The sequence below is a fragment of the Phlebotomus papatasi genome, chromosome 1 (genome assembly GCF_024763615.1).
Source record: "Phlebotomus papatasi isolate M1 chromosome 1, Ppap_2.1, whole genome shotgun sequence".
NCBI classification, from domain to species: domain Eukaryota; kingdom Metazoa; phylum Arthropoda; class Insecta; order Diptera; family Psychodidae; genus Phlebotomus; species Phlebotomus papatasi.
The window spans coordinates 77,006,598-77,034,556 of NC_077222.1; the positions used below are offsets into that span (position 1 = coordinate 77,006,598).

Sequence of the window (27,959 nt, forward strand, 5' to 3'; positions counted from 1 at the left end):
TGACAGAATTCTGACGTTTTCACTTATGGTGTCTACACATTGTTAGCAGTTTTCAGCAAAAATTGCTTTTTTGAAGGAAATTGTCCGCATTGTTGCAGGTAGAAACGTCAAAATTCTGTCAAAAATGCAATTTTTGACGAAAATTGCATTTTTGACAGAATTTTGACATTTCTGCCTACAGCACTGTAGCCAATTCCCTTCAAAAAAGCAATTTTTGACGAAAATTGTGCTCAATGTGTAGACACCTTTATGGTGTCTATGTCTATAAACTAGAAGCAATTTTCGTCAAAAATAGCCTTTTCAAAAAAAATTCTGACATTTCTGCCTACAAGGATAGGGGAAATTTTCTCATGAGCCCAAACAGAAGTAGATTTTGATTCTCCAATAGTGTCTTGGATAAAAGGTAAATGGAACTGTATTTCAGAGGTGTGAAAGAACTGTTTGAAACCGAAAAAACGTCAAATAAAGCTTGTTCGTCAATGGTCAAAACGCTACCTGAGCAAACTCATTTTGACGTTTATTCGGTATCAACGGTTCTTGCACACCTCTGCTCTATTTGCACAAAAAGTTCTTAAAGTTCGAAGAATTCAAATTCGATTTCGAATTTTCATACTAAATTTTCGAACATGGTGGGGAAAATTTATCAAATATCACACTAGAAAACTGGCAAAAAAGTTACTCAGTGATTATGGAGTGATAGGGTAAGTGTGCCAAATTTCGGCATAGTTGCATGCAAACGCCACATTCTCAAGTTTGAAATGTAATATTTTTATCCCTTCTTAAGGAGTGTTGCTTGGAACCTTGTAGACAATTTATCGTCTCTATTTTCTCTAAAATCATTCTTAATGCATTTTAAAATGAATAAAAATATAGACATAGCTTTGGTGGCATATTTCGGCCACCTTCATTCTCATAGTTCCTTGCCCTTCGGGAATTCTTCCTATGTTTTTTTTCATATCATCTCCTTTGTCGAAGCTACATTTTTGCTATTTTTTGCTTTGTATAATCTCCAGAGTGTGCAAAAACTAAAAATCCATGGAAATTCGAGGAACAAAAAAGGTGGCCGAAATTACAAGCTGGCCGGAATTTGGTACGCTTACCCTAAATACTGGAGCAAGAACAGTATACGTCGTTGTTCTGTTTTTTTTTCCTCACAACAATGTGAAGACCGTCACATTTTGACACTTGACCACTTCGAAATTCAAACACGATGTAATTTCCGCCACCTTGCGAAAGTATTAAAAACTAAGAAAGTCTCTTTTGGATCTTCAAATAGATTTTAGAATTTTTCAAGATCTACTTTTGTACGGAAAAACGTAGCACAGATCGCTGACGAACAGTCATTGGAGGCTCCTGTCAAGTTTTCGTAATAATCTTGCATTTACAGGGAAGAGTTGTTAGTCCCTCGAGAACTCAATGGGTCAAGTGGTAGAGTACTCGCTCTATGATGCAAGTGTCCCGGGTTCGAATCCCCTTTACGTCACCAGGAATTTTTCTGGCGTTAAAGGTGTTCGGATTGCATCGGTCCAATGTAAATCCTCACGGGCTGGGAAAAAACGAACGCGGTTCAAACAATAGTTCTCCACGGTGTCCATCACATTCTGAACATTTGGGAGGCCTCCACCGTCGCGGCATCTCGAACAGAGAACACTATCGTTGCTGGGTTATTACGATTATAAGTGTAAATGGAAAGCTATTTACCTTTTAGCCGAGACACTTTTGGCGAATTAAACATCGGCTGTGAACACTCCGGTTTAGTTCTTTGCACTAGTCTAATAAAATGCATGATACTGGACACCTATTAATCTTGTAGGGGAATGTATGCATGGTTCGCACACAGGGAATCTGCAAACGATATGTGAATTTTCTCTTTGTTTGCAAAGAGTTGGTTTAACTTTCCTCATCTCGTTTCGTGAGATTAATAATTACCGACAAACTCTAGCTCTTTGCAAAAAATAGAAAAATTGCATCGTTTGAAGGTTCACAGTGTGCGAACCATGCCTACATTCTCATCATGAGAAAAATTGGGGTAATTAGAACAGAAGATATAAATTTTTGAATTTTGGGAAACATAAAAAAAAATTAAATAATCGTCTGTCGCATCGACCGTTGTCGTATCTGCATTCGTTTTTGTATCTGCATTTGTTGCAAGCTACAATACAGACGTCGCGTCGCCTCGTAAAACAGCGTTCGAAGCAACCGCCGATATATACAAAAAAAAAAATCAAGACGTAACCGCGATGAGCAGATTTTAAATCCGAGATCCCTAAATGATGTGCGTCTCGGCTATTATGAAAGTTTTAGACAAATTTTCTCATTAATTGATTTTTGTAAATCAAATTCGAAGACCTACTTTTTCTGATTGCATTTTCTGATGGCCAAGTATAAAGCACTTGTTGAGTTAGAGCTAGACTAAAATTGGTCAAAATCCAGTGGTTTCCTACAATTTCGAATGATCGTGTTACGTTTTTCTACATAGAAGAGAAGAAGTGTCTAGGATAAAAGGGAATTGGTATGTTGTACGAGATTTATTAGTATTGCCCATGGGTAAGTTTCTGGTTATTATCAAGGTATTCGATAGACAGTTTTGTTTTCTACAGAAGTTATATTAATTTGAGAGGCGAGACACTTTTGGAACAATAAATTTTGAGAAAAACCTCAAAACTTCAACTTTAGTTAAGTAAAAATCTTCTCCAAAAGAAAGTTTTTTTTTTTATTTAAATCTGAAGCAGAAATTGAAAAAGTGATAACCAAGGAATATTCTCTTACGAATTACAAAGTACATAACACTTCATGTCTTTTTCCTCTCGTACTCCTTAATAAAATGTAATAAACACTGAATAAAACATTATCATCGCGTAATAACATATTTAATCTCATTAAATATTTTAACCCCTTCGCTAGTGCTCTGATTCCTAGCTTTAAGCAATCAAAGAAAGCGAAGGGACTAAAATATTTTTATGAAATTAAACATTTATGCCCAACGCATAATAACTTTTGTTTAGTAAACATGTTTTTGACATTTCAATCTGAGTGAGTGAGATCTAGATCTAGTCATCTCACTCATTCTCATAGGAAATTTCGAAAACATGTTTACAAACAAAAGTTATTGTGCACTGGTCATTAATCACTCGTGTAGGTAATCCTTATTGCCTGAAATTTAAATAAATTAATAAAATTTGTCATTCTGACTCCCAAAAAGAGAAGAAATTAGCAAAAAAAAAGTGGTTCTCAATAAACAAACCTTCAATTTCAGCCGACAACAAACAAATTCATTTGCTTTTCGTCTATTTTTCATTTTTTGTTTTTTTTTTTTAATTTTATAATAAGAAAAAGTATAATATTAAAAAAAAATATCTTCACCAAATAGTAGAATTTATTGCGAGTAAAGCAGATTGTAGTGTTGTAAGATTTTTTTTAAATGTATAAAAAAATGTTGAACAAGTTTTTTTCTGAGAAAAAAATACACGTGTAAATATATTAATTAGTTCATTTTTTCAAAATATATATTTGATAATATTGCTGATGAAACATGTTTCATTTCTTTTGTAACGCGATTTTAGTTGCTTTTTAAGCTGCGTTCCCGCCCTTTGCATTCTCTTCCACATAATTTTGTATAAATTAAAACTCAGTGTTTTTTATTTTTATTTTTGTCAATTCACCAACCGAACAATCATTTTAACTGCTTTTCCCATTTATCTTCATGTACATCATTTTATAGAAGTATAAATATAAATTCAATGTATTAAAGTGAAATAAAAGAAATAAAAAAAAAATCAGAGAAAAAATGTAGGTATTAAGGCAAAAAAATGATGTAAAGTAAATAGAATTTTAGAAAGTATATAATAATGTAACAATTATTCGTAATTACCAAGAAATTAATTTTATTACCTGTTATACTTTTAGGTTTGTAAGTCTCATTTTTAAGTTTTATCTGGAAGAAAATAATGTGTGAAGTGCGAAAGTGTGTGAAATTCTGGGAAAGTATAAAAAAAAACTTACTTTGAAATTAAAAAAATAAAAACTCGTGATTACTTTGCTTCAATTGCGCTACGAACATGAATTTACAAAAAAAAGAAGAAACACTCTAGAAAAAAATCGTAACACGAGATGTTTCTTTATTTTGCCAAAATAGCCCATTTTCATTTAAAAAAAATTAATACACAAATCCACTAATTTCTTATTTTTTCCGAAAATATTCCATTAAATTGATTTTAGAAAACAACAAATAAATCATACAATAGAAAACAAAAATTTATTCCACAACACGAATGAACGGTTGATAAACAAAATTTATTGATGAATAAATAATAACCCTCTAAAAAATCAACAGAAAAGTTTATTATATATTGATGAATATAATAATGAATATATAAAAAAGGTAAAAAAAAATATTTTTAGTAAAATAAAGAAACTTAAGAAATCAAGAAGAGTCTTTTATTATGCAAATTCGAGCTTTTAACAAGGACATCCCGAGTTTTGGGTAGGCCAATAGGGGAATTCTGTATCAGTATGACAATATCATATCCATGGCTCAGAGTATAAAACGAATAAGTCGGAAATGGCCAACTTTACAGGAAAGAGATTTTAAGGTGAGATTTTACATACTGAGGAAGTCAAGGAGTCCCGGAAAAGCGAAAAACAATAATTTTGCAGAAAATCAAATTATTCGACTTATATTAAGACAAGTCGATATAACAAATTTATTTTAAGTAATATGATAAATTTAGGAAAATTAATCGTAAATGCAAAAGCTCCGCAGAAAAACTATGCAAGCCATTGCGAGGAGGCGTCGACCTCGAGGCAGACCTAGGACAAGGTGGCTGAATTAAATTCAGAATCTTGCCTTAGAGCGCCTTGGGATAGAACCCGAACATCTTCCTGAAGTGGCGGAGGATCGACAAGCGTGGGCTGCTTAATTTGGATGTCATGGGCCCGCGACCCCAATAGGGATAAGCGGTTGAAAATTATGATGATTCGTAAATGCGAATAATTATCAATTACAGAGCATTTCATACAGCTCCTTGTAATTGTTACTCAATGCTCACCGACTGTTGATATTGTCCGGCTCCAGATTTTAATCATGAAAATTTGTGATATTGTCATAGAATTCCCCTTCAGGAATGCAAAGAAATGAATGGCAGAATGCCCAGCGCGCACATTAAATGTTTTGGTATTTAACCCTTTAAGAACGAGACGGTTTTCACTGACCGAAAACAACAATAAGAAATTTTCCTATTGTTTTAGATGGGAAAGTAGAACAGACCAGGAATAAGAACAAATCCTGCACTCAAGAGCAAGTCAACAAGGTTTTGAAAGCCTTTCATCGCGGTTTCAGTTACACTGTTTGTCTCCAATTAGAAAATCTACATTGTTTCCATTTGGATCAATTTGTTTCCTATTGCAGCATTTTGTATTCGTGTATTTTTCTTGTATTTAAGAAGTTTTCAAATTATATTTAAAGAATTTTCACTAAACAGTAACATTCTAGAAGAGTCAAGGAGCAAATTTATGTAATTCTCTTCAGAAAAAATATGAACTTAATGTATTGAATCTTCTGTCAAAGTTAAAGCGTCTGGAAATGGTTTTGAATTAGAACATTTACCCTAATTAAAATTTTAACCTAAATTTTGGGTTTTTGGTTTCGTCTCGATTCGTCTGGTTCGTCTCGAGTCAAAATTCAAACTCATTTTTTCTCAAAAACGTCATTGAGAATGTTGATGAAATTTTAGAATGTTGTAGCCTAGTCCATGAAGTTTACAAAAAGTGGCATGGGTTCGCTCTGATTACAATAGAACTGGAGATATGAGGGGTCAAAGTTCACGAAATTCGAAACGTAATATCTCCGGTTCTATTTGACCGATTTTGACGAGTGAGAGCGCAAAAGTAAAAGTCTCGCAAATCACTACAACTTTCTAGTCTAGAATATTTTAACTTCATATGACTAACGCTAGAGGCGCCACAGTCGAAAAACCAATTTTCATAATACATAACCTTACTTATCTCGACACGTGCTTAAGCGATCTTGATGATTACTTCGACATAATTGTAGAGGACATTTATGTCTATATTTCGTGCAAACATGATTTTTCGATCAGACAATGCGATCTGTCCGATTTTGCCGTTTAAGTGTAAAAAATTGATTTTTCCCATAATAACGCTTTGAAGTTTGAAACCACTCAGATGCCAATTTGACTGCTTCCACTCGACCAAACACTTAAAATAGGGTTTGAAATGGGAAGTCTCAGAAAATACTAAAATTTTTTGATATAGTTGAAGTAAGTATGAAGTATGAAGAATATTCTGGTCTACATTTCACCCATATATCACTTTCCGTCAGTCCATCCAAATCCTTGATATTTTGGTTTAAATACAAAATTTGTAAAATTTCACGAATTTGATTTAATATAACTGATGACCATGTCACATCCCGTCTGACCAGGTAAGCGTGAATTATAGCCTCAATTAACCCCTATCTTTCATACCTTACTTTTAAGAAGCTCCCATACAAAATACCCCTTACTAAATATATGTGAAGGACACTGTTTTGCGTTCATGGTAGTGAAGAGCGGAACTACGAAAATTGTTGCCGGCCGTGTTGCTCAGCTGTCAGTGACAAGATGGAATAATTTCCAAAACATTTCATTTGTTTTTAAAATTCTCACAAAGATTCTCAGTGTTTTTAGTGTTTGTTTAATAATAATAAATGTGCGTGGGTGCGTTTCGTCTAGAGAAAAGTGTCGTGGTAACTATAAACAAATTTCCAATCTTGAAATACGCGTTTTTATTTCATTCATTCATTCATTTATTTAAATCAAACATAATAGGGTTTTCCCCTCTTACAATGATGTTTGATAAAGTGAGAACAAAAAAAAAATAGACAGTTCAAAGAAAAAGCGAAGAAAAGTAACAAGAAAAGCAAAGCAAAAGCAACAAAAAAGAAAAGAAAAGAAAAAAAAAACTTATTCGAAACATAATGATAGAATGACCTTTTTGAGAAGCATTATTGAGTGAGGATATAAGAGTCAGCCTAGTGGAGCCCCGCTCCTAGGTAGAGAACGCCATTCCTTGACCCCCACTCCAGGGGGCCATATGTCCGGTTTCAGCACACTTTCAAGCAATTCCCGAGGGATAGAAATCCTGAATGTTGTGTAGGTCACTACCTTGACACTACGCGGAGGCGGTAAATTTAATACAGTTGACGGGATTCCCAGAGAAATTAAATAGTTTCTAATGCGGTCAGTAGTCACATCCAGAGATAACCCAGTTACGAATACTTGAGCCGTATCCAGCCCAGGTTCAGTGTCACAGGGTGCAGCTTTGAGTGGGCACGATTTTGATGTACCAGAAATGAGAGGTTTCTTCATGTTCTCCGTCCAACGGTCAATCTCAGAAATTTTGCCCATCACACAAGGGACCGTTTGGAGGTTTTGCTTCGGGATTGCACCGTGATTTAAAGACTTACTATCCAGAGTGGGCACTTTAGTATCCATAGATGTATTCACCAGAGTTAGAGATTTTAAAGAAACAGTAGATTCAAAGCCAGGTGTCAAACTCTTAACATTTAAATCCTCATGAGGCAAGGATGTAGATCCAGTTCCAGTATGTACTAAAGCGATTGGGTCCCTCACGCAGGACTCACCAAGATCAACGTTCCGATACGATACCGCGGAAGCCGCGGGAGCAGCAGTAGGCAATCCAGTCACAGGAGAAGTGGTACCATTGTGACATCCCGCAAAATCCATCACACCAGTAGCAGTGAGCGATTTTTCAGCCAAAGAACGAGGAGCTGTAATCACTGAAGGACGAGGTGAATTCATACCCCGAAAAGTTATCGCATCCAGGCGATATTCGAGGGCTCTTACGTCAGTACGGAGAGCATGGTAAACTGGCAATTCACTCCTTAGGCTCATGTTTTCATCTTTGAGAGCATCAACTATGCTCTCTAGTCGAATAATTCTGGCAAAAAGGGATGCCATAGAAAGTTCCTCCTCAATATCGCCCCTAGTGGAAGCAAAAGATGGCATGTTGCAGAAAATAGAAGTATATAATACTTTAAGATGTAACAAGTGTTAATAAATGTAGTCTGATTTAGCACGAGATTATCTGAGTGCAAAAGAGTATCAAGTTCCACACGTTCCACACAAGAAGCGAGGACACAAAACTGAGCAATTCTGTTGTACAATCGACGATCAGAGGGGGCAGAGAAGTTGCCTTGAGTTCAGAGCAGGAACTCAAAAAGAGCCCCAAAACCACCACGGAGTCTCAACGAACCCGTGCAGAACAATGCAGCTGCGAAGAAGTACCGGAGAGTTCACTCCAACACAGAAGGATTTTAATCGATCTGTGGGCTCAACTCACACGCACTGAGAACACTCGCAGCGAAAAGCGAGGTTAGGTTTATGTTTCAAACTTTAGATTAGAGGTTTTCACCAGGATTTTAGATATTTTCCCGCAGAATTCCAGTGTAGATCACAAACCGAACACTTTAACTTAAGGCAAGAATCACATAACTCCAGTAAACTAGAATTTAAAAGCGAAAGAAAATAGAAAAGGTAAGAGCACGACAAGTACAACCATACTTGTCAGAAGAAAAAAAAAAAAAAAGACTTTCCTTTCGGGAGTATTTTTTAGGAGACAATTTTTTTTTAAAATAGTTATTGCTTTTCTAAAGTGTTAAATCGTTCATCCTGGTTAAATAAAACATATCCCTATCTTTGTAGCTTCTATCATTTGTATAAAATTCGAAGGTGAAATCAGGATGTGCAATTGACAGTTTCATTTCACCGCCATTGATATACGTGGCAAGATTCAGTCCTTAATTTGTGCCTACCACTCGGATCTTGCCTATGAGGGCTAAAATAGTGCGCCTAAAGCTGGGTGTTAATTAATGGCTCAAGGCTGGGTCCCCCTTACCCTGTGTTAAGATTACCCTGTGTTAGACGGGATATAAGATTAATATTAAGATTTACTTTCTGAACTGCGAGAATGGAAAAAAAGATATCAAGTGTTTTATCATGCCTCTCTCTCGCGTTTCGCTCAAAAACTGACCGAATCACAGTTGGCACGCATGGAAAATTGCTCGAATTGCCTGTAATACGATTCAGAAAGCAATTAATACGAACAGTAATATCTTACTCATCGTATTAATCCACTAGAGTGTACTCTTTCGAACACGCACGTGATATTCCATTTGAAATTTTGCATACTATATACCTCACTCTCAGGCCTTTCTTAATATTAATATTAATCTTATATGTGACACCACGGCGAATGGCGTCCCCCAATTTCAACTCTAAATCGAATTTGCATGCATTCCGAGTTAGCTCACATCAATAATCTCACCTACATAAACCGGTTAGGATTCACTGTCCTTTTATGAGATCTTTCATGACTATGGCTGCTATTCTGCCATCTTTATAATTTTGTAACTGAGCAAGATCTAAGAAATTTGGTATTCTCACAGAAAAAAATATAAAGTTCTAAAATATTAGTACTCTCCAAATATTTTAGACTGTTATAAAGTCTCCAACAAAATTTTCAAATTACCGTATTCTACATCCAAGAATTTTTCAATTCATCCAAAAATTCTTTGACAGTTCCATAAATTTTCTTGCCAATCCAAGGAAAGTTTAGAGGTCCTTTTAAATTTTGTAAAGTGAAAGTTTTGTCTAGGTTGAATTGAAAATAATTACCTTTAAAGATATTTTAATGCTTTTTTCATGAAAAATAACAAACCACTGTAAACACAGTGTCAAATAATTCCGCAGATGATGCTGCACGACAAGTCTCAAAATTTTTTATATCTTGTTCGATTTTTGCTATAAAATTTCTTGGCGGCAGAATTGCTCAACCTTGGATTGACTCTAACAAGAATTTCAAATTCCGCAAAATCTTTCAAAATTATAAAGATGGCAGAATAGCAGCCTATTTTAAGAAAATATTTTTGACCCCTATAGCTCGGGTTGGTAGAGTTTGGAGGTTTTTTTTAAATTTTTATTTTGATCGAAAGCTTAATGGCCTCTACACATTGGGAGCAATTTTTGTCAAAAATTGCTTTTTTGAAGGAAATTCCCTGCAGCGTTGTAGGGGGAAACGTCAAATTTCTGTCAAAAACGCAATTTTTGACGAAAATTGCTCCCAATGTGTAGACGCCTTAAGACCCAGATAAACCATATCAAAATTTGAGCCCGATCCTTGCTATTGAGCTTAAGGATTTAATTTTAAGTTATTACTCCTATTTCTTTGTATTTATTTATTAAATAACTTTATTAAATAAGAATTCATAGAAGATGGGGCTACTTTGAGCTGTGGGGCTACATTGTTATACATTTTTTTCGCTTCTAAAGGAAACTGGATTTTAACGTAATGTAATTTGAATAGATCAAAAAATTGTAGATCTAAATAAAATAATTGTAAGGACCAGCTTGATTTAGAAATAGGTGAAAAAGTCGTATAACAATCTAGCCCCACAGCTTAAGTAGCCCCACCTCCCCCTACCTAGCATTGATCATTGTTACTCGAGCCCAAGGGAATGAAGATAATTAGATACCCTTATCTTAGAATTTGGAAACATATTCTGAAAATTATTTGAACAAAAGCCTCATAAAGCTTCATTTTATCTACAAATATTAACTTTGATAACAATTTGACCTCATTGAACTCAAGCAAAATTAAAAGATTAAAAGACTGACTTGAAACTTGAGTTAACTTCTCAAGAATGGGACGACAGTCCTTTGATAATCCTGAAGTATCCTTCTGCTTCAGAAAATAGAAAGAGAGCAAGATAATCAACTACCGAGGGAAATGCATGACAAAGACAATCGATAAGACTTCTCGAATGAAAGTGTCAACTTTCATTTTCACTTTTCCTCAAATCCCGCGCCGTCGCAGAGCACATCGGGGTGCCTCGTGAGAAAAATCCATAATTCGTCCTTATGTCGTCCTGCCGAGCCTATCCAGGAAAAACGCTGAGGAATGCGAGAATTCTTATGAACGCCTGTCTCTGCATTCTCGAGCGAAATACTATTCACGAATGCTACCTACCGCATACACTGACACTCTCCCATCACCATACAGCCAGGAGCTCGGTGGTGGTTTGTTGAGAAATTATTGGCGGGAAATTTCGCAGTAGGGCTACACGTGGGACAGCGCAATGCTGAACGCCTGGTCGGAAGAACCGAATTTTCGTGACACCACTCATTGCCGTTTCTTTCTCTTGAAAAACTCTTGTTGGGTAGCCTTTTTGTCCAAATCGAAACGACACGATATCGCTCTCTCACATACAATTGCTCATCTTTCCTCTCGCTCTTCTACCCATCAAATTTTCACCCGAAAAAACAATCGTTTTTTTTAAAGATGTTTTTACATACAAATCAAAAAGTTCCTATTTCTTTTGTAAAATATTTCATGCAATTTCCATTGCAAATTTCCACACATAAAACAATTTTACACCTTAAGTGGTAATCTGTATAGTGATAATGCATTACGATTACGAAGTTGATGGATTGCGTGTTTAATTTTTTAACGACTTACATGAGTTGAGACAAGAAAAGAAATAATTATATACGATTTGTTCATTATAAATGTTTAATTTATGCGAAAATTTGCCTTGAAATAATTGAGTCGTCTGAGGTACTCAAAAGACTTTCAATCAAACATAATGCAGAGAATGATCAAATCCGAGCATTCAGAAGATTCGTTATGACAAGGTTAATGAGAAAAATGCGATGATGATGATTAATTTATATTCATCTTTAAATTTATATAAATAACACATTATTTTATAGAAAAGATATTTAATATACAAATATTATAAATTAGGTCCATAACCAACCTTTACAAATAGTCGAATAGATTTTCATATTGTACTGTACATCTATTTGACAATTTTTTAGCAAAATATTTTGTTATTTAAATGATAAAGTGTAAAAGTGTCAAAACGTGATAAGTACCAACCAAATAACTCAAATAAGTTACAAGATCTTAATGAAAGCATGTTAAATAAATTGTCATATATTTTATTTGTCAGACATTTCGTCCTCTATTGCAAAAACAAAACAAATTCAGTTAGCCCAGTTTCTGATCCAACCGAATCCATGAGAAAATTTGTAAAATAACAAACATATTAGTCGAAATTGGACTTCCTTCAGCAGAGTAGTTATTTGGCATATCAATTTCCTAAACCTTTATAGAGAAGTGATTTTTTTTTGCAAATTATTGATATTTTTTAGAGTATTAATAAGTTTCCTAAAAAGAAAGGTTGCAAAGCATCCCATGCTTTGCGAAATGCTCGAACTTGTGGTTTAACTCTTTCGTCTCTTTTGGGACGAGAGTACCCAAAGCAGCATATGAATGTTCTGTGAAAAACAATGTTTTTTAATTATTTAGAACTGATAAAAATCCTATTCTTGTGGATGATTACAAACTATAAGGATGTCCAAATGTAAGATATTTTTTGTAGGACCTCAATTAATTCCTGAGCATAGATATTTTTGATTAAAAATTGTGAAATTGGCTTGCAGCATATGCTGCGGTCCGGAAAGAGTTAAATACTATACCGTAATTAAATATTTTTTCGTAATCTTTACCGTTGACCGGTTCACAACCGATTTGAACCAATTCATAAATTACTCAAAAGATCGCTCAAAATAACATAAAAGGATAAAAATTACTTTGAAGTAATAAAATTGATTTTGATATGAAAATTAGTTATCGTTTCATAACTGGCTCATTACTAAATTATAACCAATTGGAAGCAATTTAATCTTGTCCGAAATTCCAAAACCTTTACATTGAGCTTAAATATGAACCCATTCGGTGAAGAAATACGCTCTTTTAAGAGATAAAAAGTCGAATTATTGGGAGTATGAGTAAATTGCCGCTGTTTATTTGGTGAAAGTTAATATTTTATTTAGTAGAACAATGACTAAATAGCACTATTCAAAATATTGCACATCAATAACCTTTACTTTCTGCCATCATTCTGGTAGCATACAGATTTGGCGTTGAAACGACTGACCTTTAGACCTAGACGTAATTCAAGAATCGACCCAGTTTTTGGGTTTATCATACGATTGCAAGTGTGCTAGTCATTCATATCAAGAAGAATCTAGCAAATACAGCGGATGAGATAGGACTTCCGACTTGAGTGTTTCCAAGTATTCCTTAACATATTTTGTAGCATGTGACCTAACATTATCATTTTACAAAACTTTGTCATTCCTGTTCTTGTATTATGGCCGTTCCTCCTTCAGAGCATCGTTCGAACGTATCAATTAGCCTTGATTAGATAACCTTATTATGGATTTTCTGGGTTTTAACAGCTCATCGGCTTTGCTGTCTATCTTAAACCATAACTAGGTTCCATATTTTTTACGCTTCGGGTTACCGTAGAGTTAGATTATCCGCTTTTCATCTCTACTCTAGTAACAATCCGATGCGCAAATCCCTTCTTTTTCTGACCTTCAAGCAACTCTTAACAAAGGACTAAACGCCCGCCTGGCGTTCGACATCTCGTAGTTTCGTGGAACGCATTTTCCGTTCTTTTTAATCATTCCCAATTATTTTCTATGTTTGAATACTGTTGACCGATAAACACCCAATGATTTTGCAACTTCTTCTTGTGTCTGACTTGGGTCTTCGTCAAGTAGCGCTTCCAATTCTTGGTTTTTAGCCTTCTAACAGGTAAGACCGTCTCAAGATGATCATCACAAAAATCACATTTACTGCGATTACAAAGTCACTATTCATTGAAAATTGCTTCTGTCCCTATTAATTATAATCTTACTGACTTACTGAAGGTAAATGTAAATAAACGCAGTAAATGTAAATTAAATGCAGTAAAAGTGGGTTTTTGTTGCGTGCCTTGACACGTGGTAACTAATAGAGGGTTAAGCTCCTTCGGCGCACAGAAACGTTCTTAATCTTTGACATCAATATCATCTTGAAGCGTTTAAGTCAATGAATGCAGAATATGCATGCAGAGCACTTTTTTTCAGCAGAGAATAAAGTGATGCAGTAAAACTTACTGCAAATGTTGTTTTTCCGGCTCGAAACTTGACATTTTCAATGCGGTAAAAATTATGCTATGTACGTATCCGTGAACTGACTTACTGTCAGTTGAAGTTTAAAGAGATAGCGCTTCACGATGAAGTTAGAATTAGTATTGCCCGATGTAAATCGGCTGAGATAATATGATATATGACGGTTACTCAGCCAGAAGGCGAGAACTTATTGGTTCTGTTCAATAATAACTTTTCGAAGAGACAATGTTACTTCAAACACAAGCCGAACCTATTCGAAAATCTAGCGGAAGCCTAAATTGCAAGTTCACGTTTCGTATTTCGCTATTCTTGTTGATATTTCAATCGTCAACAATGTTAACAACAATGTACAAATGTTTGCTGCAAAAAGTGAATATTTGTTTAGTTTTGTAGAATTTCAGGATGACAGAACGTTTCAATCGTAATTATATTAAAATAAATTTTCTTCTCATGAACTGGCTCACTTTTGTGTAACTTGTCGGTTTAAACATTCGAACTTCCAGTGGGTTTTTAGGGAAATTCTCTCTGATATACATTCGAATCGGTACAGAAAAAACCTTAGCCGGAGAGAACTCTTTAAATCGAGAAGGTTTATTACTGTTATTACTGAATGAGAGGACTCAGACACCTAACTCAAAATCGAGGGATTATTATAATGCTCTCACTGCGGAGTTCGAGGAATATAATTAAGTTTTTAACAAATATTTTATTATTTCGGACATAATATAATTTATAATACCTTTAGATCAGAGGCGTGCAAGAACCGTTGAAACCGAATAAACTTCAAATGAAACATGTACGTCAATGGTAAAAAAAACGCTACTAGAACAAACTTATTTTAACGTTTATTCGGGTTCAATGGTTTTTGCACACCTCTGCTTTAGATTATTAAGGGAAAGCCCTCTCCCTTCGAACGTCCATGCCTTCGAATAATGTGAATTTTCTTTTAGTTTTCCTAATTATCAATTGTTGATAATTCCATGAAAATTTTGTGTCAATCTCTTACGAAAAACTAAAGAAATTAACATTATTCGAAGGCATGAACGTTCGAAGGGAAAGCACTTTCCCCTAATTAACCCAAAGGATAAGAGCAGAATCACATTGACAGTAAAATGCTCGCTGTAGTCTCACAGTATTTCATTAATTTACGCATTTTCATTGCAATTTTTACGCAAATTTTCCAATACCGTATTACCTTATCTCATACTCGGTAGCACTAGGTGAAAATAATATAAGAAAATTGAAGAAATAAAACGAAAATTCGATAAATGGTGAGCAAAAAAAAAAACTGTGAGAGAAATTAATCGTACAGTTTTTTTTTGCTCACTATTTATCGAATTTTCGTTTTATTTCTTCAATTTTCTTCTATTATTTTCACCTAGTGCTACCGAGTATGAGATAAGGTAATACGGTAATCGAGAATTTGCGTAAAAAATGCAATGAAAATACGAAAATAACGAAATACAGTGAGCATTTTACTGTCAATGTGATTCTGCCCTAAATTTAAAATGTTGAGGTATTATAGCGAGTTGTCTTTCAATTCAATATTAAAATTACAAAATCAAATATTTTGCTTGTCTATAAAGCAAACACTCCGGTTAATCGGAAAAAATGATAATCTATTATCTTTTGTGTATTCCTTTGAGGTTTAAAATGCTAATTCCACTTTAGGGCAAATATTTTGATCCCAAAAATATGCTGCGAAAACTCATCCTATTGACAAAGAACCATATCATCCACCCTCAATTGTTCAAATCCGATTAGGAGCCTTGTTATAGAATTAAATTGAAATGAAGAGGCGACAAATTTCACGGGGTGAAACCTCGGAGAAAACACAACAAATTTCATCCCTAATTGCTGCCAATTTTGTAATTTAGATCAACCCTCGGCAAAGTTATTAAACTAAACGGAACTAATTCAGGCATCTGTTGACCGTGGATTTTTGCAAAGTATCAAAATGCACTACTATGAGAAATTGAGAGGGAAGTACGCGCCCCTTTTTCACACCGCAAACAATAAAAAAGGGGTCCCAGAGGACAAAATTGCAAAAGAGGGTGTTCTTAACTTTTAATATTGTGTCATATTTGTCATCTTTATTAATAAATTTTGACTTCTCTTCAACTTAATTGAAGGAGCACATGGGCATTTTCACACGATTGAATTCTATGAGGATTGGAAAATCACAAATTAATTAGATAATTGTGAATTGATGCATAAATTGGAGTGTGTTTTCTTTAGAGTATTTTGTCTTAAGAATAACAATAGAGCTTAGACAAATTCTTCCGGATTGGATTTGGCATATTCAATTGAAACTTCCGGGAAAATTTAATAAAATCACGTTTTTCACCAACCCCTTATAAGTTTAAATCTCATCCAAACACTGTACAACTCACCCTCACACCAATCCAGCTCCTCATCCACTTGCTGTGCCAGACTTATGCGAAAATGGTGGAAAACTCCGCCTCAATTTCCACCAATCACAGCATCGAGAACTGCTACACCATTTCAGGACATTTTCATGATCCTTCCGATGGAATTTCATCTTTTGCAGTATTTTTAGTTCCTTCCAGGCAGTCAGATCTGAAACAAAAAGGATTACAGTGATTGAGGATATTATTTGTGATTTTTATCAACAAAAAGTATTTAATTGAATTTTAATGGAAAATGGCAGTGTTTCATGGTGAAAATTGGGAAAATGTCAATGGAGTATGTGATGTGATTTTTTGATAAAAACCTCAAAAAAATACCCCAATATGCAAAATTATTCGTATTTATTTGATTTGGTTGCCTCAAAATGGATTTGGAAGCAGCATCCCGAAGCACCATTTATGCCAGAGGTTTCACCATTTACACCAATTTGGCCACATCAAGATGCTCCACCACCAATTGTCTCTTACCCAGACCTGATTGCCGGATTTCCGTGCTCAGATTTGGGTAAGTATCGTAAGTGTTTCCCAATTTATCTAATTTATTTTCATTGTGAGATTTTCTTTCTAAATTAATTTTGACGAATTTGACTGTAATTTACATCGCGCGTTCTATAAAAGCTATTTGGCCACGATCTCAAGTCTCGGGACTTGTAGGGCAACGTCTGTCGCCACGAAGTGGCCATCCAGCTCCCAATGGACCAGTCAAGAAGACCCGACGGCGTGTGGCATCCCTGGCACAGCGTCGAGCAGCTAATATTCGAGAAAGGAGAAGGATGTTCAATCTCAATGAAGCTTTTGATAAACTCAGAAGAAAGGTGTGTAAAAATTGAAAATTTCTTTTCATTTTATGTTAGATTTTTAGTGTTATACTTTCAAAAACAAAAATACGTTTAATTCTTTCGTCTCTATTGGGACTCTAAAAGAAAACGATTTTTTAAGTTACTTGGAATTATAAAAAAAATGTTTCTTGTGAATAATTGTGAAGTATAAAAAGCTTCCTAATTTAGGATAATTCTATACAAGTAGTCTGGCTAAACTCTGTAATTATTTCAAAAAATGTTTGTTCTGAATAAGCAAATTTGTGCTCTAATGGCTCCGTCCGGCACACCTTTTAGATCAGAAAAATTTCATGAAGTCAAAATTCGAAACCCTTTCTTTCTCACATGTTTTGCATATGACTATCTCATACTTTCGCATACCAAATTCGATTAAGCTAAATTGAATTTGGAGTGATGTTTAAGAGAAGAAGAAGAGTGCGAGAGAATGAGATAGACATATGCAAAACACGTGAGAAAGAAATGGATACTAAATTTGACTTCATGAAATTTTCTTGATCCAAAAGGTGTGCCCGAGCCTCTATTTTTAATTTAAATCTCAGAAACCAAATATATGTAATTTTTATTTTAGAATTCTTTAGAAAGAGAATTAGATTTATGAAACCTTTCTAATTCAAACTTAGAAATAGTGTTCTTGTGATTTTCACGAAACAATAAAAAAATTAGGTGTAATTACAATGGACTTTTGGATAAATAATTTTTCTTTAACAAATTATTCTTTAAATAAGATTAAATGAAATTAGCTCACTGGATATCTTGGGATTTCAACAGTATATTACGTATCTAGCTTACATTATAATAGAATATTGTGGTTTTCATATCTATTCATTAATTGCTTATTTATTAAAATTTCATAAAAGTAGATTTTTTTGGAGAAAATTTGCCTTATAATGGTATAAAAATTACTTAGTCTTTTAGAAATTATAGACATTCGGAACCGGGGATTTAAAGAACGTTTATACATCAAAAATTTCTCAAAGAATAGATTGAAAAGCCATGAAAAAGATAATAAAAGTGGTTTTGATCATATCATTAATAAAAAAAAGAAAGTTTCAATATTATTTTCTTTAAATCCTTTCTTTATATTCAGGATATCTATATTTTCAAAAAAAAAATCGAATTCTAAATTACTTGTCTTTTTAATTCCTTGATATTTTATATAAACTTACCAAACTTACCCCAAAAAAAAGGTAAAGTACCCCTTGACATTCACTTAAGGATGGGTTTTATGAAAAGCAGTTAGAATGTGTATTTTCGATTTTGCATAGAGTTGTTCGATACGGCTTTCACTTAAAACTATACAGTAGATCTATAGCTTTCTAATTGTGAACTTCGTATTGTAGTCATATAATTTTAAGTCACAAAAAAAGTTATTTCAAAAATGCAAAGTGTTTCTCTATCTATTCGACCGCCTGGGGTTTCTCAACTCAACCATCATTTTTTTAATCTACAAAACTATAGACATGGATTTAACTTTGGCTTTCATGAATAACATTTTAAATTAAGTTAATTATTAAAATAAAATAAGAAACTAATACACGCCTTTATGAATTATTGCAAAAGTAGAACAATATTCAAGAGAATAAAGCTTCATTTACTATGATTTGGCCGGTCGAACTGAGGATTATGATATTTTAAATGCACTTTCAATTTTATATCTCTATCAAACCATTTAGCTCGATAAAATTTCATGAAATCTAAATTTGCGTGCCTTTCTTTCTCAAAAGATTTGCTTAAGTCTATCGCACTCTTTCACTTTCGAAATTAGATTGAACTAAATTGAATCAAATCAAATCGTTCAAAACAAGAAGAGTCCGAAATCCGAAACCCATTTCTTACTTAAAAGCTTTGCATATGTCTAGCCCACCCTTTCAGATTTCGGAAAAATCACTAAATCTCTTTCTAACCCTTTAAAAATAACAAAGTAATGCCTAAAGCGGTCTTCAGACTAAAGGTTTAGCCCAGTTCCCGAAGATCTCAAAATCCTAACTAGCGAACAATTTTATTGCTTTTTGAGAGCCAAATAGGTCATTCATCTTTAATAATCCAATTCTAAGTTAGATTTTTCCATAAAATCGTGATTGAAAAAAAGTTAGAGCAGTTAAGCTATATGGCTAAGCCTTAGGTCTGAAGTCTTCAAACTTCAGATTAAAGATTTACCCTAATCCCCGAAGATCTCAAATTTCTATACAGTAAGCTATTATAGAAATGTTTCAAAATCTAATTGACCCAATCAACCTTAATTAATAAATTTTCTCAAAATTTTGCCAGTAAAGAAAATACAACTTTAAACAATACGGACCGTATGGATAAACCGGGTTCTAGTCAATATCGCGAAAGCCGAAATTTCGAATTCTTAAAGGTGTCATATTTAGTCCCAAGATTGTACGTGCTCTTTCTGCAGGAAAAGGGAAATTTTCTATGTTTTCAGAAATTATTCCACGCATTAATCCTCCATATAATACCTGCCCTTTCAGGATTTTGATCGTTCAGGATTTTGGCTTTCATCCTGGCTTTCGGAAATTTGGGCCTTTTGGAACTTTGATTTTTGGGATTTTGGCTTCCGGGAATTTGGCTTCCACCGGAATAAATCATAGCCATAAAGACAGTGAAAAACATTTTCCTATTACTTGTTTTTAACCTTTTTAACCAATATCTGCAACCTTTTGGATAGTTTTTTTTTAGTAAATTTGATCAGTAAAAATAAGACTTAACAACAAGATATTATATTCTATTACAAATTTAATTAAAACAGAAATGATAAATTTTAAATACTTCAGAAAGTAATGGAATTCTCGAGAAAGAGGAAATTAGGTATCATTTTGTAACCTCTCATATGCTTTAAAGTAATTTCTAAATAATTTTTAATATTTAATGACCATTCTGATTTTTATATTAGTCAAATGATTTTTAACTGACCACACTGTTCATTTACGAGAAGAAAACTGATTTACAGATCAACACGGTTTACTATTTACTTCTTTAATTTCCAAACAGGTGAGATTTATGATGAAATTGTCTTATCATCGTAAAATTAGGGCAATACTAAATCCTTAAAATCAATGGCCTTACATGATTTTTTAAATAAAGAGGCATTCAGAAATGGTTTTAAACCTTTAGTGTCGGAAACACGTGTTAGTCGCTCTTAAAAGTTAAGCTGTGACAGATTCTATATCAAAACAATAAGCTGATTATATGTAATATTTTTTATCACTCAGAAACAGCATCCGCTTTTGATCTCAATATCTGCTAATTTCTAATTTTGTTGTATTTTATTTGGGTAGGTGCCAACATTTGCTTATGAGAAACGTTTGAGTAGGATTGAAACCCTGAGACTGGCCATCACATACATAAGCTTCATGACAGAACTCCTCAATGGAAGTCCTGCCGGTCATGAAACTCGTTCTCCAGAAATGTATCCACCACACCTGACCCATGCTCATGCTCACGTGCATCCACCACTCCAGAGGGACTATCTGACGACCTACGGCGGTCACAGTGGCTAAAGGAGGGCAAGTTTGCAACGAGAATGCAAATTGGGTCACTTTCCCACCATCAATCAACTCCATCATATATCCAATCATTTCTTCAACCATTGTAATTTGTTTCATCTGTTAATAAAGTGAGTAATTAATGGGAATTCGAAGATCAATCACTAAGTCATTTTAACTGCGCTCAATTTGTTGCAAAATTGATGCAATTGACAAGGTTTTTCCAGATTATCTTTCAATCAAATACGGTTGAACTTTTAGATCGGACAGTTTCTTTTGACTAATTTTCATCAACGACTTTTTAAACCTTCACACCTTATATGGCTTAAACGTCCAAGAAATTTATCAATTTACGTAGTAAATCTCAGAAAAAAAAAGATAATTGTTGTATATATTGCGACCTTGCCCATAGATAAGAGTGTTTCTGTTTTTGTTATCAGTCAAAGCAAGAAGGTGTGGGTGGTTAAATATAACAATGCTTACACGAGCACATCCGACAAATCTTGATCAAAAATCGCCGAATATCTAAAAAAGCATGATGAATAGTTAAAAAGCATATATATGTATATGTGAGAGATTTCAGCATGAGTGTTGGGTTTCTCTGAACAGTCTCTATGGCTATAACTGCGTCTGTTTATCTTTCAGTTCCCTCGCGGTATTCCATCGTGAAGGCACGTTTCGGACAAGGTCTTAAAAATCGAACAAAGAGATATAAAAAAATAATAATTTATCAAATATGTCGCAATCGCAGACTAATTCAGTTAATAGTGAAGTAATTCGTCCTGATTGGTTGAATGAGGAATTTTTTGCTGAAATTTATGCCAAGGATGAGCATTTTATTGACAAAAAGCTCAACATAAAAATTCTTAGTTGTTCATCCGTCGTAGAAGTCGGAGATAACTACACATCAACTATGTATCGTGTTAATGTTGAAGCAACTACTGAGGATTCCGATAAACCTCATTCGGAAAATTTTATTGTCAAGGCTATGATTCACTCTGTTCCTGCCCTTAAGGAATTTAGTATCTTCCCTATTGAGATTGAGGCTTACCAACAAGCTCTACCAGTCATGGAAGGTTACTGGAGGGAGATTGGGCAAAATATAACCTTCGGCCCAAAGTAAGTTATGTAGTTTGTAAATTAGAGAAAATATTTATAGTAATGTGGAAGTATATCAGACTAATTTGGCTGTTCAGATGTTTACACATCATTACAGATCCCAACGAGATCATCGTATTGAGTGATTTAAAGGTACAGGGCTTCAAAATGGCCAATAGATTTGAGGGCCTAGATCTTCAACACTCAAGACTTCTTCTCTCCAAATTGGCCAAATTCCATGCAACATCTGTGATCTTCAAAGAGAAAGTAATTTGAAAATTTTCTTTAAGTTATCATATTTTTATTGCTTGTAATAGTATTTTGTTCTATTTGTACGGTAAGAGATCGAATTTGGTAAGTAGATATCTTATACGGGCTTCAGACATAAGAACTAGACGTATGACTAAACGTCTCTAATTTCTTTTCTTTGGAAAATTTGGACTTAAGATTGGATTATTAAGGCCAAATGACCAATTAGGTACATTCTGAAAAAACAATAATATTAATTGTTATTTAGAATTTTGAGACCTTCGGGAACTAGGCTAAATCTCTAGTTTGAAGACCGCTTTATCAAAGTTACAAATTTTTAATGCTTAACGACCATGAAATATTCTTGACGAAGGGAGTATTAAAAAATTTATGAAATTAAGATTTCCTATGAGAATTAACTGTTAAGCTGGGTCAGTTAAATATTAAATTTCATTTAGCATAAAAAAATGAATCTTTAGAAAACTGGCCTAATTAGCATCGAAGATGGTTGAAAGTCAAATGAAACTCTTTCTTGTCGATGATGATTTCACACATTTCAAGGTTCAAATTAAATAGAGGAGACTGGGGCAAAAAGTCACAAATCGAAAAATTCAAAATTCAATATCTTCCAAGGTAAAAAAGATAGCGGCTCAGATTTTTTTCTATAGATAGCCTCCATAGACCTTCTTCAATGTCGTAAGTTTCTTAGAATTCGAATAAGGAATTTAGAAAATTAAAAATATCTAAATTTTTAGCCCTATTTTTGAAATATTTTCCTTGCAGAAGATAACAATTATTATCTACTTATTTTCCAAAATTGACGCACTGCTGAATATTTTCTAAATAATATGAATTCTTTGAATACGAATCCGATATCTATTTTAGAATTTCACAAAAGTTCTTTTCTCCAGAAATCCTTTTATTAAAAATGGCCATTTGGGGTAAAAAGTAACAAAAGGTATAGAGCAAAAAGTAACAAGAAAGCGAAGCAATTTCTGATGTCTCACGGCGAAAAGAAACGTCATTATCATGTCTCGCCGCTTTTTGTTTGCATTGGTCAAACGATTTGCAGTCTTTTGTGTGTTTTTTCTAAAATAGCTTGAAATGCGCTTTTCTCGTTTTCTCACTTTTTTTCGCAGAGAAAACGGTGTTTTACAAAGGTGTAGATGAATAAATTTTCTATGAAAATATGTCCTCTAGGTATTTTTTCAAATTTACGGAAGCCCGTAATGAAGCGAATCAAAATATGATAATACCCAATGTCTGGTACTATTTGCCCTAGCATTTTTGAGAAGTCATAAAATTACCTTTTCGAAATTGGTTCGATAAACGCATTTCCCTACAAAATAGAGAAAAATTACTTTCACAAAGTTGTAGAGCGGTAAATTTCCTATAAAACTGCGCTCATTAGAAATTTTTGAAACGCTCGAGTAGCTTGTAAAAAAATAAAATATCCGTTTTGTGACTTTTTGGCCCAGTCTCCCCTATTGCTCAAATTTGACTTTTTTCTGACTTTCTCTTTTGTACACTGCCATTTCTTATTTATTTTTGCTATATTTAATGACCAAGTGACAATATTTTATTGATCATTTTGAAATTTTCACTGAAAAATCTGTTTTATTCATTTTCTAAAAATATTAATACCTTACTAAAATTGGTTTTGGATTAAACTAGAAATTTTGTAAATTAGACAATTAGCAGCCTTGCCAATAAAGATGTTTCTCAGTAACAATTTAAATTCGTCAGCAAAATATTCAATTTTGGTCAGTAAATATTTCAAAATTGATTAGAAGTCACATTATACCATGCTTGAAATACTAAATCGCTCATAGCTTAAAAGTAGGTGAGATTGTTAAGAATCTCACCTAATATCTCCGGTCCACCTTTTGGATCAGGAAAATTTCATGAAATCAAAATTCACATATTTTTCTTTCTGAAACGTTCTGGATATATATATACTTTTTTTTGCATTCTTCTTCCTCTTTCCTCTTTCAGTTTAAATAACAAAGTGTAGGATATATATTATATAATACAAAACGTTGGAGAAAGGGATATGAATTTTGATTTCAAAACATTTTTTCTGATATAAAGGGTGTCCCAGAACCATTAATTTTCCCTTATTTAAGAATATTTCACGATTTTAATGCCTCTGAAAAACCTTTAAGATAAGAAAAATAAAGAATTTCAGCTAATTTAATTTAAATCTAAATTCACATCCCTTTCCTATTCAAACGTTTTGCATTTCGACGGCTCAGAATATGAAACGAAAAATGTCGCGTATGAATAACTTTACATGAGAGCGATTTCAAACAGATTTTACATGCTGAGTAGAATTTTTAAAATTTGAAAACCTTATTAACTTTGAAAACATTTAGCTTACCGGTATAATATTCACAGGGATGGGGTAGAGAGTGTCAAAGAGTACCCGAAAAGTGAAAAAAACGAATTTTGCAAAAAATTCGACTCAATTCAACTACTGACAAATCGATTGATCTATTCCACATTCTGGCATTCAAATTCAGTTGAACTAAATTGAATTTGTTGTGACGTTCAAAAGAAGAAAAGTGCAAATAATTAAGTTAGGCATATTCAAAACGTTTTAGAAAGAAAGAGATGTAAATTAAAGATATTTCGGAAGCATAAGCATTGAAGAATTATGATTCCTCCTTTAATTATTTTACTTGTCCAATTTTATTTTTAATTACAACTTTTGCTAGTAGCGGAAAGTGCCCATGCCCATGCTTCGTACGATCCCAAGCTTCATATTGACTAAATTTTATCTATGTTTTTGAATAAATGTGACTCCGCAATATTTTTTTAAAAATTGGGCAGTTTCGCCTAGGGTAACGTGAGGTATTTCTGGACAAGGTGCTTTTCGGGACATAATATGGGTATTTTGGGACACATCAAAAATCCTATAAATATTTGTTTTCTAATTATTTTTAAGTTCTATATAAAATATTAAGCTCTTTACGTGTCAGATAAACAAAAAATTTCTGAAATTTTATTTAATTTAAAGTGTGAAATACGCGTGAATTGTGAATGTCACATTTCATTTTTCGTAAAACCTTCAGTGTGGTCAAAAAAAGATGTCAACACAAACAATACTTAGCTTTTTTCGATTTACGTCACTTTATAAGTGAAATTTAAACAAAATTTTAATGAAAGAGTGAAGTTTAGAACTTCTGCTTAAAGGTAAATAATCAGTCTCGGTGAAATTTATTTGCATAATAGCGACTTTTGCTGTCCCGAAATATACCGCTCTTACTTCTTTATATTTTTTGCTATTTTATATAAAAAAAATGATGCATTTTTCAACATTTTTCGATAAGAATCTTACTCTGGATAGCACAAGGAACTTAAATATTTATATCAACAAAGAAAAAATTGAGAAGTCGTTAAACTGTTTGAAACTTGAAAGTGCTAAAAAATGTCCCGAAATACCACACCTAGGAAAAATTTAGTCATTACGAAGCTTGAGATCGTACGAAGCATGAGCACTTTCCCCTACTGCCCAAATGCTGTAGCTATTGCAAAAACTAATTCACTATCTACTACTTAATTTAAATTTTTAAAGCAATCTCTCACTACTTTAAGAATTATTTACAGACTAAAATGTAATGTTTTACTATTTTAAATTTTGCACTGAAAATTAATCTTTCTAGTCACCAAATTAATTTCTATCCGCTAGTATCATTAAGCATTGTCACAGAAAAGTAAGGTCAGATAATATGACCATGTAAATTTATTATTTGCGCGGCATTTAATATGTGTCTCTGTAAAAACCATTAAATTGAAGCTACACTTCTTACTGGAATAATTACAAATTTTATTGTCAACACTAATTTTAAAAACTTGTAACTATTTAATGGTTACTACAAAAAAGTTGTTTGGGTAAATGTTAGAAATAGACTTGGAATTTCATGATGTTGTATCTTATTGATATCATTGGAGTGTTTGAACATGTGTTCAACTTGATATGTAAGCCCAAAAGTATTTCAGTCAGAACGAGTGAACACCCAATCCTCGGTTCTCATCTGAACCAGGAAAAATTCCTGTCTCCATTCGGATTAGTTCTTATGACCTTTCGCTATCTATGCAACTGCTCTACCACTGATCTATGGGGAACACCCGCCCTGCTGACTTTTACCAATTGATTTTTTTGATTTGATTGATATCCTTTATTGATATTTCTATTGATAAGTTTATTGATATCCTCATCAAAAAAATAAAACTTTATGGTATTTTCTTTTGATTTCTAGAATGGAAAGTTTGGACCTAAGCTTAATCGGTTGGTTTTCGACCCACAAATGAAGAAAGTCTTTGATACCTTCACAACCTCAAACTACCCGACCTTGCTCAACTTGATTGAATCTTCTGAAGATTTGAAACCATTCTACGACATTGTCGAAAGTTGGAGGCATAACATGTTTGAGAGGATCCTCAGGATATCAAATGTACCTGAAGATTCAGATGATTTCTGCGTTCTAAATCATGCAGATATGTGGGTTAATAATCATATGTACAAGTATGATGAAAATAATTCTCCCACTGATGTGGCTTTTGTAAGAAAATATTCAGCACGTAATATGACTAAGTGCGGTGGAAACTTATAAGATTCCCTTTCTTTACAGATTGACTTTCAAATGACTCATTGGGGCAGACCAGCTGTTGATATATTATACTTCTTGCTTTCATCAGTTCGACCAGAAATTCTTGTGAAAGAGTTTGATGCACTTATCTACCACTATCATGAGAATTTAGTAGAGACACTGAAATTACTTGGATATCAAAAAACACCGCCAATGCTCAAAGATATTCACATTCAAATACTTAAATGTAGCTTCTATGGTATAGTTAATTCAGTGATAATCTCTAATTTCCAACAAATTTAAAGCATCCCTCTCTTTTAGCGTGCATGTGCCTAACTGGAATTACAGCAGTAGTCCTTATGGACAAGAATGAGAATGCAACCTTTGAGAATTTCTTCGATGAAGGAAATGGCGGGGAACAAATGCGAAAAAAGATGTACTTCAATCCAAGATATGAAAATAAACTTCGCTATGTCTTGCCATTCTTGGAGAAAAGGGGCATGCTAGGGGCTGAAAAAATTCCAGATTCTGAAATCATTTCCATTGAGGAAAATGGCAATAGCGAAGCAGTTCCAGAAGTATCAAATACAGGAACAACTAATGCAGAAGAAACTACTGCAGCTCCTGAAGAACCATCTAGAGTTACGCTTGAAGAAGCAATTAAGGAAGACGAAAAATTAATCGAAAATTCTAACAAGTTCAACGGTATCCAAGAGAATGGTCTAGAAACAAATCCAGAAGATAAGATTAGTCCAACGCCAAAAGACGTCAAAGAAACAAATACACTAAAGGATGATAAGGAGAATGATACAAAAGAGCCAGTGGAAGCCGATGACGTACAAGATACAGCATTGTAGTTAGAATTTTCAATAAATAAAAGAAACGGTTGAATTTATTTTAATGTTCTTTTTGATTGAAACTTATTGGAACCGTATTATAATGATGAGGAATTTGGAAAACTATATCTGATATTCCACAAATGATCTTTCCTTTGGTAGTAACTTTTTTTGGCTCAGCAAAAAATCCTATTGGCTATTATATAACTCGAAATGGGCATTACATTCTTATATTTTAACCCGTAAGATATCCTTAAATTTAAACTATATTTATGTTTGCGAAAATGGTTAAAACCTGCTTGATTTTTCCTTGGCTATTTCATTATTTTCAAAAATTAAAATTTACGATTTCCGTTAGCTGAAGTTTTTATTGTGTTTAGTTT

General features: G+C 33.5%; 3 protein-coding genes across 5 annotated transcripts in view; 2 read left to right on the forward strand and 1 right to left on the reverse strand.

Annotated features, from left to right (window-relative positions):
• LOC129804095 (protein PET100 homolog, mitochondrial) overlaps nt 1–27,959 on the reverse strand; it is a 225,944-nt gene that overhangs the window by 49,571 nt on the left and 148,414 nt on the right. The window lies entirely within an intron of this gene.
• On the forward strand, nt 16,502–20,938 carry LOC129804066 (protein Fer3-like). Of its 3 annotated transcripts, none has more exons than XM_055851099.1 (4): nt 16,502–16,751; nt 16,856–16,979; nt 17,093–17,289; nt 20,595–20,938. In XM_055851099.1, exons 1-4 carry the CDS (start codon nt 16,710–16,712, stop codon nt 20,814–20,816), a joined length of 585 nt encoding a protein of 194 aa, XP_055707074.1. In that variant the 5' UTR covers nt 16,502–16,709; the 3' UTR covers nt 20,817–20,938. The 3 variants fall into 3 exon arrangements, with proteins under 3 accessions (XP_055707074.1, XP_055707063.1, XP_055707082.1); XM_055851088.1 differs by having other exon boundaries at nt 16,619–16,751; nt 16,856–16,988; XM_055851107.1 differs by having other exon boundaries at nt 16,619–16,751; nt 17,129–17,289.
• Nucleotides 21,137–27,635, forward strand: LOC129803951 (uncharacterized). Its single transcript, XM_055850850.1, has 5 exons — nt 21,137–21,920; nt 21,998–22,166; nt 26,411–26,713; nt 26,783–26,999; nt 27,062–27,635. The coding sequence occupies exons 1-5, from the start codon at nt 21,538–21,540 to the stop codon at nt 27,595–27,597; spliced, it is 1,608 nt and encodes a 535-aa protein (XP_055706825.1). The 5' UTR covers nt 21,137–21,537; the 3' UTR covers nt 27,598–27,635.